We start from the raw sequence: 13,720 nt of genomic DNA on the forward strand, positions 1-13,720 counted from the left end.
CTTTATTCTTAAATTTTAGACCTTCAATCTCTGAGGTTACTAAATTAACAAAAGCGTCAATGTGAGAATATGCACTTATATTTGGGGTAAAAAGACTTCGCTTCTTAAGTACCTTATCCCTAACCTTAGGAGCCAAATCGGGCCCGGCCATTAGATCCTCTAAAATTTGCAAAGTTGGTAAGTCCTCACCAATTAGCTTTATCTTCTTCAATTCTCTCTCCTCCTTATTCTTAAAATATTTATGTAAGGCGAGTTTAAAATTTGTTCAAATTTTTATTTGGCACAAAATTTAAGCCCTTTTCCAGGAGCTCAATATGATCCTTATTCAAGGGGAATGACAATAGATTCATAATCTCAAGTTTATACTTTTGGTTATCTATCGGGTTCTCCTGCCCCTCGATCACCGGTAGCCCCAAGTGGACCAGTCCCTCAATCTTATGTTGGGTTCTCTCCCTGGGCCCTCCTCCATAGGGATTCCTAAAAAAGAAACTTCCTTCCTTCTCTGTTTTATGTCACTCACTTTCAATATAGACCTAGGTGTGCCATCCTCACTATCACTGGTCTTGTGATGATCCTCATCTGAGGAAGAATCATAATCTGTACCTGAGTTAGGGCTCTTTAAACCTCCACCCCTAGACAATTTAGTGTACACATTACCTCTTTCATAGTCCCTTGTATCCCTTACAAATTTCCTTTGCTTCTGTTCCCTTAACAGTTTACGGAAATTATCCATTGAAGTTTTCAACTTTAATTCAAGGGACTGAAAAGAAGGGTCATCCTTAAACTCCTGTGCTTCCTTAATACCCATTTCTAGTTTCTCATTAGATTTATCTAGATTGACCATTTCATATTCTAGTAGACTCCCCATTAATTCCAAGGAGCATTTAGTCAATATACTCTCCCATTTTTTTCGAAAGTTATCACACAAAATGTGTGTAGCTGGGGCCATATGTAGTCTCAAACCCCTGGGGATCATATCATGTTGTAAATAGTTCTTTAAAGAGGCAACCTCCCACCAATTTCTAATTTGTTGTTTATAAATTTTTGTAAGATTAAAAAATACATTGAGGTTGGTAAATTAGTTTGGAAGGCACCTTCCGCCTCCTTTTGCCATTCCTCCAAGTTAATTGGTGTAAAGAGGAACCCTGCCATCTGAATTCAATAGGCACCTAACTAGAAAGTAAAGGTAAAGTAATTCTATATTTCAACTCTTGTAAATATGATATACTGAAGGATTAGGTAATTCAAGTCTCAAAATTGTAGTCACATAATAGTAGGTTTCAAATTCTATCTACAATTCAACTGCTTCCATCACTGGATCGCATTAGTAATGATACTAGTAATCAACATGTTGCCAGCATTGAAGGAATTTAATCATAAAGTCAAAAGTATATTTACAATAAGGAAGGCTAAAAAAAATGGCTATATAACCGGTCTGCCAAGCACCTGGTGTTCAAATTGCAAAATTCCACCCATTTTAATGTTATTCAGAATGGAAGTACAATTTCTGAAAAATGTAAAATAGTTAAAGATGTCTTTATGTACAAAAATGCTAAATATGTGAGTGAATTTTAACAAATAGGTATCTCCCCCAGCTATGACAGAAAGACACATCATTAATATAAAATCCACTTGTTTTATGCATTCAGTTAACCAATAACAGCAAGATATCCAACAGAAAGGATATAAGAGATTATTTCTATTTATATTTTTGTCAAGCCTCCAAAGCAAGCAAAGCCATTTTTGAGGGTAGCATATTGGGGCACCTGCTCTGGGCCCAGCACTCGAGATGAACAGTGGGGGCCCCTACTCTGATGGCAACAGTTTATTGTTTTTATTATAGTGCTATTGCACTACTGTATATGTTATATGTTATGCCAAGATGCATACTGTATTTCCATGGTGCTAAATGCATTTGTCGCGCAACTTTTTTGTCTCCCGCATCTTTTTTTGTCACCCATGTCTTTTTTTTACGTAACCGTGATTTTTTTGATGCGCGGCGAATTTTCACAAAACAATTCGCCAATGGTGAAATTCGCTGCAAATGCATGCCTTGCAAAAAAATTTGCTCATCACTACCTAGTACCTTTCTCAAAAATACAAGTATATATATCCCCACTGACTGCTGTGTCAAATCATTGGCTTATTGTTGTCCGCTAAATGGAAAATGTATTTGGGGTCCCACACCAGGTAGTTTGCCCAGTCCTCTATCACTAAGGACTGTCCTGACAGCTAGATGCAACTTTATGCATTTGACATACAATGTTCACTTCAAAGCTGTCAATAGATGCATAGGCGGATTTTCAATAAGGCTTGGGGAGGCTAAGCCTCCCCAAACCTGCTCTGGCACCCTAAAAATAAAAAAACCTGGCTCCGTTTCTGCGCTGTGCTGCAAATCTTCTCCTGTCCCTGCAAGCTCCGGGTTCTGCTCTAATCAGCTGTGCTCTGATTGGATCTTTCTTCTTGTATATTCTCCAATCAGAGCACAGCTTTCTTGACAGACAGTAAAATTGACCAATCAAGACACAGATGCAGACAGGGATCGGGAAATTTTGCAAACTGCAGAAATGAAGACTTAAAAAAGAAGAATGTGCAGACTGTAAGTTTACCCATGAACCAGCTTTGAACTTTGCTGCAGTTTTCATCCCACGGGTACTATACTGTATATGTTCTAAAGACTGACCCACTAGCTGGAATTAAATTATTTTTTGTCATCTGACATTTATAATATCCCCTACCCTAACAGATGGAGGGTAAGTTAATTTTTCCCCTGACAAAGCTCATTGTGCTTTTATATATTTGTTATGGTTTTTTGCACCTTCTATTTTTTTTTTTTTACTTTTGTCATTGTTTTTTTCATTTATAGTAAGTTACAGTGGGGCCAATACTGTGTATCAGTGCCAGTGTTATAGTGCCAGGGCCTGAATATCTGCCATCTGTACCCACTGCTCCTCATGGCATTTAATGTGCTGGTTTTGTATATAAAGACTGCGTCTCACTGCATATAATGTGCTGGTTTTGTATATAAAGACTGTGTCTCACTGCATATAATGTGCTGGTTTTGTATATAAAGACTGCGTCTCACTGCATATAATGTGCTGGTTTTGTATATAGAGACTGCGTCTCACTGCATATAATGTGCTGGTTTTGTATATAAAGACTGCGTCTCACTGCATATAATGTGCTGGTTTTGTATATAAAGACTGCGTCTCACTGCATATAATGTGCTGGTTTTGTATATAAAGACTGTGTCTCACTGTATATAACGTGCCTGGGATGTCAGTACCTGCTGCCTCACTTTCTATAAAGCTAACTTAAACACATCTAAAGGGGAGGTTCACTTTTAAGTTAACTTGTAGAATATTATAGAATGGCCTATTCCTAGCAACTTTGCAATTGGTCTTCCTAGTTAATTTTATATAGTTTTTGAATAATTTGCCTTTTGCTTCTGCCTCTTTCCAGCTTTCAAATGAGGGTCACTGACCAAAAAGTATTGCTCTGTGAAGCTACAGTTTTATTTTTCCATGCAGGCCCCTTAACTATTCATATTCCCATCTCTTGTTTAAACCACTACCTGGTATATAAGACCCTAGCAGCCAGATAGCTGCTGAAATACCAAATGGAGAGCTGCTGAACAATAAGCTAAATAACCGAAAAACCATTAAAAATAAAAGTTAATTTAAAGGTGAACTACCCCTTTAACCTAACTGAACACAAATGTATAGAGAACCCCTAACAGAAGTGCACGTATGAATGCTTTTACATCCTAAGCATTTTAGGGTTAAAAAAATCCCCCCCACCCGCACTTTTGCACAGTATCCCTGGGAGTCAGTGGGAACTGCCAGAGGTAGTTGGGAGGTTAATTTTTTACACCAGCAGTGAATCCACTAAGTGTCACATTAGGCTGATGCCACATGCGGCGTAGGGCTGATTTTTTCGGCAAGCGGAAAAACGCTTGCCGAAAATTCAGCCCTACGCCTGCTACTTGTGCCTGCACCCGAATGAATGGGATACGCTCGGGTGCAGGCACATGTAGCCGATATACGCACGAAAACGCGAGAGAATGCAAAGTCTCGCGTTTTCATGCGTATATCGGCTACATGTGCCTGCACCCGAGCGTATCCCATTCATTCGGGTGCAGGCACAAGTAGCAGGCGTAGGGCTGAATTTTCGGCAAGCGTTTTTCCGCTTGCCGAAAAAATCAGCCCTACGCCGCATGTGGCATCAGCCTTAGCTGTAGGTCAGTCTGTGTATGGGCCATCTTTAGCCTCCCCAAACAAAAAAGTCATCCTCCGCCTATGAATAGATGGTGAAATGAGAAATGGAGTACCATATGCACAGTGGAATGCTCATGGTTTCATAAACTACTCCTTTACCACAGATCCCTTTATGAGTTTACACCAAATTTGATGGGGATCAAGGGCAGAAATTGTCCTCTAGTTACCCCAAACATCTGCCATTTACATCTTATATGTTTATATAGCCTTTTTGTAAATGCCTATTTGACCTTCTTGGTCCTTCTGTCCTACTCACTATAGGACCCCCTGGTCCTCCTGGAGGGGTGGTGGTAAAATATGTTGGAGAAACAATGGTTCAATTGAGTTGGAGCCGTGGATTTGATAATCATAGCCCTATAAGTCGCTATGTGGTACAGGTCAGGGAGCCACTCACGGAAATATGGAGATCAGCACGTACAGGTTAGTACCAATAAATCAATATTAAAATATCCTTTTGCTCCTTAAGTAAATTCATAATGAGATCAAAGTATTAAACAGTAAAGAGGAGCTGCACCCTACTTTTACAGATGTTGTCTGGTAATATGGCGTGGTCAGTAGAAAAACAGAATAAGTGGGTGTTGTGTACATAACATTGTGTATATAATTACAGATAGGTGTTAAAGTTTTTCTTTCCATTTCTTGTGTGAGTCAGTGATGCTGGGGGATCACATGAATGGATTGAACTTGATGAACGGTTGCTTTTTCATCCCAAGTTAATGACTGTAAATAACTATATTTTTATTATAATGACTGCTTAGATAAATTGCAGTGGACATTTAAATATATAATAAACATTAATTCACTGTTAAGATTAATACTGTAATTTCTATTAATTAAATAGATCTGCTTTTTTATGAATCTAGTATTCAGTGAGCACTGACGCCTAGGGTCCTATGTTCAAGTTAGCGCCTAATAAAATTAACCATTCATTTTTGTGTTAAAAAAAATAACAATATTGCCCCATTTCATAAAATTCTAATTATAGCAATAGAACACCATGTACTGTCTCCATAAATATATCAATAAATATGGTGCTCTTTTCGCTCTGGTTTGAATTTGAAGGTAAATAAAAATCATTGGGAACAAGTTTAATCATATACATGGGTTGCACATTTTGTGTGTCAGTTGTCATAGAGGATATTACAGATTGTCTAAAATCATTTTAGTATAGAAGACAGAAAATGGGTCATTGCAAGATGGAGGCGTAAATGTTATTAAAAATGTATATTATTTTGTGGTTATTACGCCATGCTTTATTTTGTTACTAAATAAACCTCATTTTGTTTCTGCATCCAGATCCTCCTACTGTTGAGGGTAATGCAGAGTCAGCTCTTGTGGTTGGGCTAAATCAATGGACAGATTATTTGTTCCGAATAGTGGCCAGCAATATTTTGGGAGATGGGGATCCCAGTGCCCCGTCTGCTTTAATTCGGACAAGAGAAGCTGGTAAGTTTTTTAATTTTTGGTGTGTCCAGAACTGTATTTGGATAAAAGAGATAATCACTTAGACTAGAGCTTGTATTTCATGATTGCTAAGTGGTGAGGCTAGGAAATCAATGACACAATTAACATTTAGCTCCTGATTTAATATGTGTAACACATTCCTTAGTATAAACATTAGTATAAATTAGAGAGCACCTCATTTCTTACTTCTTATTTTCAGCTCCCAATGTGGCTCCATCAGAAGTTGGTGGAGGGGGAGGAGCTCCAAATGAGTTGACCATTAACTGGACGGTGAGTGACAGTGGTTTAGTTGCAACTTTTATTTTAGAGTTTTTTATTATTTTATTTTAACTGTTTAAGAGGAAAGGGATAGATTAGAAAAATTAGAGGGAAACAAAGGAGATTTTATAGAAGGAGAGAGAGGCGATGGGAATTAAATTTGAAATGCATGTCTTAGTTGCAAGAATCTGAATAGCATGCAGTTGTGTGATCCGAATTTTTGGATTGGTCATATCAAATTGACATACAGTGACTTTACATACAATTTAACAATCACAGTAATTTACTGCACTTTATACCATTATTACAGAAATCATATTTTTGCTAGTTTTGACAATCCTGGTCTTCTAGATACGTGTGTCTTATCTCAAAATTAAGGCACTAATCAACCTCTGGTGTTTCAGGGTTGAAGTCTAGCCATGGAGACCAATTTTGTTTGAATTTTGTTGGACAGCCACATGCTTTGTAAGTCTAATGGAGGGAAGAGTTGAGTTGATAAGGCTCGACCATTGTTTAACTGATGTAGCACTATTTCCCATTCAGTTCAATATTACTGATTTTTTTGCAAAATATAGTAGAGACCTAACCAACCACCTAGTTTTATTGAGTGGTAGCAATTCTTTAATCTGGGACAGCAGACATACTTGTACATGGTGTACATATAATAGGGAAACCTAAGTTATCAATCAGGTATTTAATTACCTTAGGCCAGAAGCTTTTTCTTAGTGGGCAATCCCATGCTAAATGTAAAAAAGAGGCCCCCGGTCTCTGGCACATAGGGCATAGTGCCTGTGGACTGTGGCCCATCTTTTGGAGTCAGAAAGGAGTTATATACAATTGGTGAGTGAACTTATACTGTATTAATCTATGTCGCAATGACATCAGGTCGCTATACAATACATCTATAGTCTTGTCCCACTGCTCCTCAGTCAAATTTGTAAGCAATTGTTACCGCATGAGAAGCTATGGTAAAGGGTGACCATATGAAGCCAAGTAGGGCTCTATATAACCTCAATATTAGTTTGATTATCTGCGGGTCTCTCAGTTGTATCTCCACAATGGAGGTGACATATTTAAGCTCCATGGTTGTAAACTGAACTTTAAAAGATTGTCACAATTGGAAGTAGCGCAAATGCTGTAGATCTTGTCTACCTAGCTTGTCCTGGAGCTGGGTCAAACTGTTTTAGTTCACCAGGCTTTACTATGTTACTCAGGTGTTTTACACCTGCAGATGCCCAGATGCATCTGGGATTGACCTGAATTGTGCTAGAGCATTATTAACACAGAGAGGGGTCCATTTGGGGTCCAACTATCTGTAGGACCACAGTTCTAGAGAAAATTTGGTTTACTGTTTTTATAGGGGGTGTTAATGAGTGTACTGAAGGAAGATCTATACATAGTAACATAGTGTCAGGAACTGTGGGTAATCAAGCCCTGGATTTGTGCTGTGCTGCAGGTGCACTTACTTGCTGAGCCACAGGAGGCTCTTTGAGCTACATGGGGTCAGTTACCCTTATGTGCATGAAGCATCTCTGCCTGTTTCCCTTCAGTCTCCACCCATCTTGTTAATCGCATGTGTTGCTGCTTTAGTAATTAGCAGCCTTTATAAATCTGCTCCTGGCAACTACCGGTGCTCGATCATTGTTGCTACTGAGCCTAATCTTGCCATCCTGATTCCTGTGGTCCCTGCTTGATTCTTGCGTCCGTTCTCCTGTCCCCACCTGGTACCCTGTCTTTTGTGGATCTCCGTGGTTTGACCATTGGCCTGTTTACTCGACCTTGCTTGCCTGCTGCCTGCCACTGACCTCAGCTGCCTTACGGACCTTGCCAGTACTCTGCCAGCCCTGACCTATTGCCTGTTGTCGGACTCTGTTATCTTGCCTTATCACAGGCCTGTATATTAACTCTTATTTTTGTTCTGTTTTGTTTTCATTAAATATCTTTGCTTTACCTCACTTGGCTGTCCAGCCCTTAAAGGGAGTTCTGGGGGTTACTTTGCACATAGGCTCCTACCTGCTGGTCCTTCACCAGAGGCCAGTCCTGACACATAGTAAGTTAGGTTGAAAAAAGATGTACGTCCATAACGTTCAACCATAATACCTATATATAACCTGGCTTCTAGTTGATCCAAAGGAAGGGAAAAAACACCATATGAAGCTTCTCTAATTTGCCGCAGAGGGGAAAAAATTCCTTCCTGAATCCAAGATGGCAATCGGACTAGTCCCTGGATCAACTTGTACTAAGAGCTATCTCCCATAAACCTGTATTCCCTCACTTGCTAAGAAGCCATCCAGCCCCTTCTTAAAGCTATATAATGTGTCAGCCAGCACAACTGATTCGGGGAGGGAATTCCACAACTTCACAGCTCTCACAGTAAAAAATCCTTTCCGAATATTTAAACGGAACCTCCCTTCTAAACGGAGTGGGTGCCCTTGTGTCAGTTGGAAGGACTGGTAAATAAAGCATTAGAGAGGTTATTATATGATCCCCTTATATATTTATACATAGTTATCATGTCACCTCTTAACCCTTTTACTGCCAGCCATTTTGGTCAAAGCGGAACTTGTATTGCCAGACAGTTTTTGAACATTTTGCACTGTTTCACTTTAGGGGCCTTTCCTCGGGGGGACTTTTAGTTTACCAAGGAAAACAATATATCGTTTTTTTCAGAACAACCTAAGCTTTCAAAATATGGTAGAATTTTTGTGTAATTCCAATTCTGTAACAAGATATAGGCTTCTAAATGTCTAAAAATGCAAAAAAAATCAAATTTTCCATAATATAATCACACATACTAGAAACAAAAATTATTTTATGCACGAATATACAACTGATTTGGAAAGTCCCATGTCTCCTGAACGTGCCAATACCAAATATATATAGTTTTATGGAGATTTCTCACTTGTATAGGTCAAAAACTCCCAGCAGTACACTACCAAATTCCCAAAGCACTGCTCCAAAAAAACTGCATACTTTGGATTTCAAGGCCAAAATTCCACTAACAGAAGGTTTATCCCAGAAAATTGTACATTTTTGGAAAGAACAGATTCTGGGGAATACAGAATAGGCACAACTGTCTGTCTACTCCAAACTATCAAGTCGCAATGCTTTCCTAAAGTTATTGGTTTTTATCAAAATTTGTGATTTTTTTTAAAAATCGCTTCAAAGCTTCCAGTCTATAGTATCTTATCTCCTACAGGTCATAAAGTAACCAAATAAAACACCCTAAATATGAATGCCTGGGGTCCACTGAACAGTTTGATGCCCAATATGTATAGGTTTACCTAAGTATGTGGCATGTAGGGGCCCCAATGTGAACATACCCCATATGAACTGTCATTTCTGTCATTTCAGCTTCTGCAAAATCAACACATTTACATCATTATATGTGGGATAAAGCTAATAAAAAGTATGCTCACCCCAGAAAGTCATATATTTTTGGAAAGTACACATTCCCCCGAATCTAAAATGGGTACCCATGTCTTTCTACTCCAAAGTACCAAGCCGCACAGCTTTTCTAAAGTTAGCAATTTTGATGACATTTCCAAAAATCCCCTCAAAGCTTCCACTTTGAAGCATCTTATCTCCCACATAGCATTAGGTACCAAGATAAAACATCCTGAATTTGAACGCCAGGGGTCCACTGAACAGTTTGATGCCCAATATGTATAGGTTTACCCAAGTATGTGGCATGTAGGAGCCCGAATGTGAACATACCCCCATATATACTGTCATTTCTGTCATTTCAGCTCCTGCAAAATTAACACATTTACATCATTATATGTGAGATAAAGCTACAAAAAAGTACGCTCACCCCAGAAAGCCATATATTTTTGGAAAGTACACATTCCCCCGAATCTAAAATGGTTACCCATGTCTTTCTACTCCAAAGTACCAAGCCGCACAGCTTTTCTAAAGTTAGCAATTTTGATGACATTTCCAAAAATCCCCTCAAAGCTTCCATTTTGAAGCATCTTATCTCCCACATAGCATTAGGTACCAAGATAAAACACCCTGAATTTGAACGCCAGGGGTCCACTGAACAGTTTGATGCCCAATATGTATAGGTTTACCTAAGTATGTGGCATGTAGGGGCCCCAATGTGAACATACCCCCATATATACTGTCATTTCTGTCATTTCAGCTCCTGCAAAATCAACACATTTACATCATTATATGTGGGATAAAGCTACAAAAAAGTACGCTCACCCCAGAAAGTCATATATTTTTGGAAAGTACACATTCCCCCGAATCTAAAATGGGTACCCATGTCTTTCTACTCCAAAGTACCAAGCCGCACAGCTTTTCTAAAGTTAGCAATTTTGATGACATTTCCAAAAATCCCCTCAAAGCTTCCACTTTGCAGCATCTTATCTCCCACATAGTGTTAGGTACCAAGATAAAACACCCTAAATTTGAACGCCAGGGGTCCACTGAACAGTTTGATGCCCAATATGTATAGGTTTACCTAAGTATGTGGCATGTAGGGGCCCCAATGGGAACATACCCCCATATGATCTATCATTTCAGCTCCTGCAAAATCAACACATTTACATCCTTTATGTGGGATAATGCTACAAAAAAAGTACATTCACCCCAGAAAGCCATATATTTTTGGAAAATACACATCCCCCCGAATCTATAATGGGTAAATATTTCTTATTGCTACAAAGTACCAAGCTGTAAAGCTTTCCTAAGTTTGCAGATTTATATGACATTTCGAAAATCGCATAAAAATGTTGCAATTTGCCGCATTTATCTCTCACAATTTCTTGATAAAGATCAGATAAAGACAAATCACCCCAAAAAGGAACACCAGAGGTCTACTGAACAGTTTGATGCCCAATATGCATAGATATACCAAAGTCTGCGGTATGTACTGAACCCAAAATGAAAATAGCGCATAAGGATTTCTCGCCTGCCAGCTCAGCTTTTGCACACAGAGCCCCCTGTCAGTGTATTATGTGCCAAAACTTCCCCTAACCATACAGTGACCCCCACAAAACCATATATTTTTGGAAAGTACACATTCTGACAAATCCAACAAGGGTAAAGAGTCCTTTCTACACCAAAGTACCAATCTGCAGAGCTTTCCTAAAGTTATTGGTTTTTATGACATTTCAGAAAATCGCCTAAAAATGTTGCAATTTGTCGCATTTATCTCACACAATTTCTTGCGTACAAAGGCAAGTCACCCCAAATAGGAACACCAGAGGCCTACTGAACAGTTTGATGCCCAATATGCATAGATATACCAAAGTCTGCGGTATGTACTGAACCCTAAATGAAAATAGCGCATAAGGATTTCTCGCCTGCCAGCTCAGCTTTTGCACACAGAGCCCCCTGTCAGTGTATTATGTGCCAAAACTTCCCCTAACTATACAGATCCCCCACAAAACCATATATTTTTGGAAAGTACACATTCTGACAAATCCAACAAGGGTAAAGAGTCCTTTCTACACCAAAGTACCAATCTGCAGAGCTTTCCTAAAGTTATCGGTTTTTATGACATTTCAGAAAATCGCCTAAAAATGTTGCAATTTGTCGCATTTATCTCACACAATTTCTTGCGTACAAAGGCAAGTCACCCCAAATAGGAACACCAGAGGCCTACTGAACAGTTTGATGCCCAATATGCATAGATATACCAAAGTCTGCAGTATGTACTGAACCCTAAATGAAAATAGCGCATAAGGATTTCTCGCCTGCCAGCTCAGCTTTTGCACACAGAGCCCCCTGTCAGTGTATTATGTGCCAAAACTTCCCCTAACTATACAGAGACCACCACAAAACCATATATTTTTGGAAAGTACACATTCTGACAAATCCAACAAGGGTAAAGAGTCCTTTCTACACCAAAGTACCAAGCCGCAAAGCTTTCCTAAAGTTATCGGTTTTTATGACATTTCAGAAAATCGCCTAAAAATGTTGCAATTTGCCGCATTTATCTCACACAATTTCTTGCGTACAAAGGCAAGTCACCCCAAATAGGAACACCAGAGGCCTACTGAACAGTTTGATGCCCAATATGCATAGATATACCAAAGTCTGCGGTATGTACTGAACCCTAAATGAAAATAGCGCATAAGGATTTCTCGCCTGCCAGCTCAGCTTTTGCACACAGAGCCCCCTGTCAGTGTATTATGTGCCAAAACTTCCCCTAACTATACAGAGACCCCCACAAAACCATATATTTTTGGAAAGTACACATTCTGACAAATCCAACATGGGTAAAGAGTCCTTTCTACACAAAAGTACCAATCTGCAGAGCTTTCCTAAAGTTATTGGTTTTTATGACATTTCAGAAAATCGTCTAAAAATGTTGCAATTTGCCGCATTTATCTCACACAATTTCTTGAGTACAAAGGCAAGTCACCCCAAATAGGAACACCTAAGGTCTACTGAACAGTTTGATGCCCAATATGCATAGATATACCAAAGTCTGCAGTAAGTACCGACCCCAAAATGAAAATAGCGCATATGGATTTCTTGGGTGCCAACTCAGCTTTTGCACACAGAGCCCCCTGACAGCGTATTATGTGCAGTAACCCCCCCCTAACTATACACAGACCCTCAAAGAACCATATATTTTTGGAAAGTACACATTCTGATGAATTCAAAATAGGTAAAGTTATTTTTGTACACCAAAGTTACACCTGGCAAAGCTACGCTAAAAACAGATCAGGAACACTTATATAGGGATAAAATGTGATAAAACCACAAAAATTGTGCAAATCAGTGAAACAACAAAATAAGTCACATGACAGTGTAATTAGTGGCCAGAATATCTGATCCAATAGTTACGCTGTCAAAATAAACAGTTTTTAGGTAAAAGAAAATAAAAACAAAGTGGTAAAATGAAAAAAAAAAGCAAAACAAAAAAAAACCAAAGTGTTTGTGTATACATGTGTGTACATGTGTAAAAGTTGTGTGATAGTGTGTAAGTGTGTATATGAGTGTAAATAAGTGTATAAAAGTGTGAAAAATGAAAAAAAAAAAAAAAAAAAAATGCTAAAATGTGTGCTGTAAGTGTGTGTAAATGTATGTAAGTGTGTATAAATGTATGTAAATGTGTGTATAAGTGTGTAAAAGTGTGTAAATGCAATAAAAAAAAAAACTCCTTACCTGTTCCTGAAGACCGATCGCACATTGCCCAGGGGGGCTGTCATTGTTAGAAGCCCTCTGCAGCGGTGGCACATGCCGCCGCTGCAGAGGGCAGCGCTTAAACGCCAACGACGTATGAGACACGTCGTTGGCGTTTAAGCCCTTTTACTGCCAGCACGTATGCCATACGTGCTTGGCAGTAAAAGAGTTAAGCGCCTCTTCTCCAGTGTAAACAGACCCAACTTGGCCAGTCTCTTCATAACTGAGACTTTCCATACCCTTTACTAGCTTAGTTGCCCTTCTCTGGACCCTCTTGAATTCAATAATGTCCTGTTTGAGCACTGGAGACCAAAACTGAACAGCATATTCTAGATGGGGCCTTACCAGGTCTCTGTAAAGGGGAAGAATAACCCCCTCCTTTGTAAATCTATACCCCTTTTAATACAGCTCAAAACTTGTTTGCCCTTGCAGCTGCTGCCTGGCATTGCTTGCTACAGCCAAGTTTATTATCTACAAGGACTCCAAGGTCCTTCTCCATTATGGACAGGGCCGCCATCAGGGGGGGACAGGGGGGACAATCGTCCCGGGCCCAGTGAATTTTGTCTCTTAAGGAGGGC

The 13,720-nt window shown here is 39.2% G+C and overlaps 1 protein-coding gene across 2 annotated transcripts in view; it reads left to right on the forward strand.

The window, feature by feature from the left end:
* Window positions 1-13,720, forward strand: part of cntn2 (contactin 2) — a 155,242-nt gene that overhangs the window by 87,621 nt on the left and 53,901 nt on the right. For both annotated transcript variants that reach the window (XM_031896843.1, XM_018091567.2), the window contains 3 exons: window positions 4,539-4,697; window positions 5,574-5,723; window positions 5,941-6,011. In XM_031896843.1, the coding sequence (XP_031752703.1) occupies window positions 4,539-4,697; window positions 5,574-5,723; window positions 5,941-6,011 (380 nt within the window). The remainder of the gene's footprint in view (window positions 1-4,538; window positions 4,698-5,573; window positions 5,724-5,940; window positions 6,012-13,720) is intronic.

This window comes from Xenopus tropicalis, chromosome 2 (genome assembly GCF_000004195.4).
Source record: "Xenopus tropicalis strain Nigerian chromosome 2, UCB_Xtro_10.0, whole genome shotgun sequence".
Classification (NCBI taxonomy): Eukaryota; Metazoa; Chordata; class Amphibia; order Anura; family Pipidae; genus Xenopus; species Xenopus tropicalis.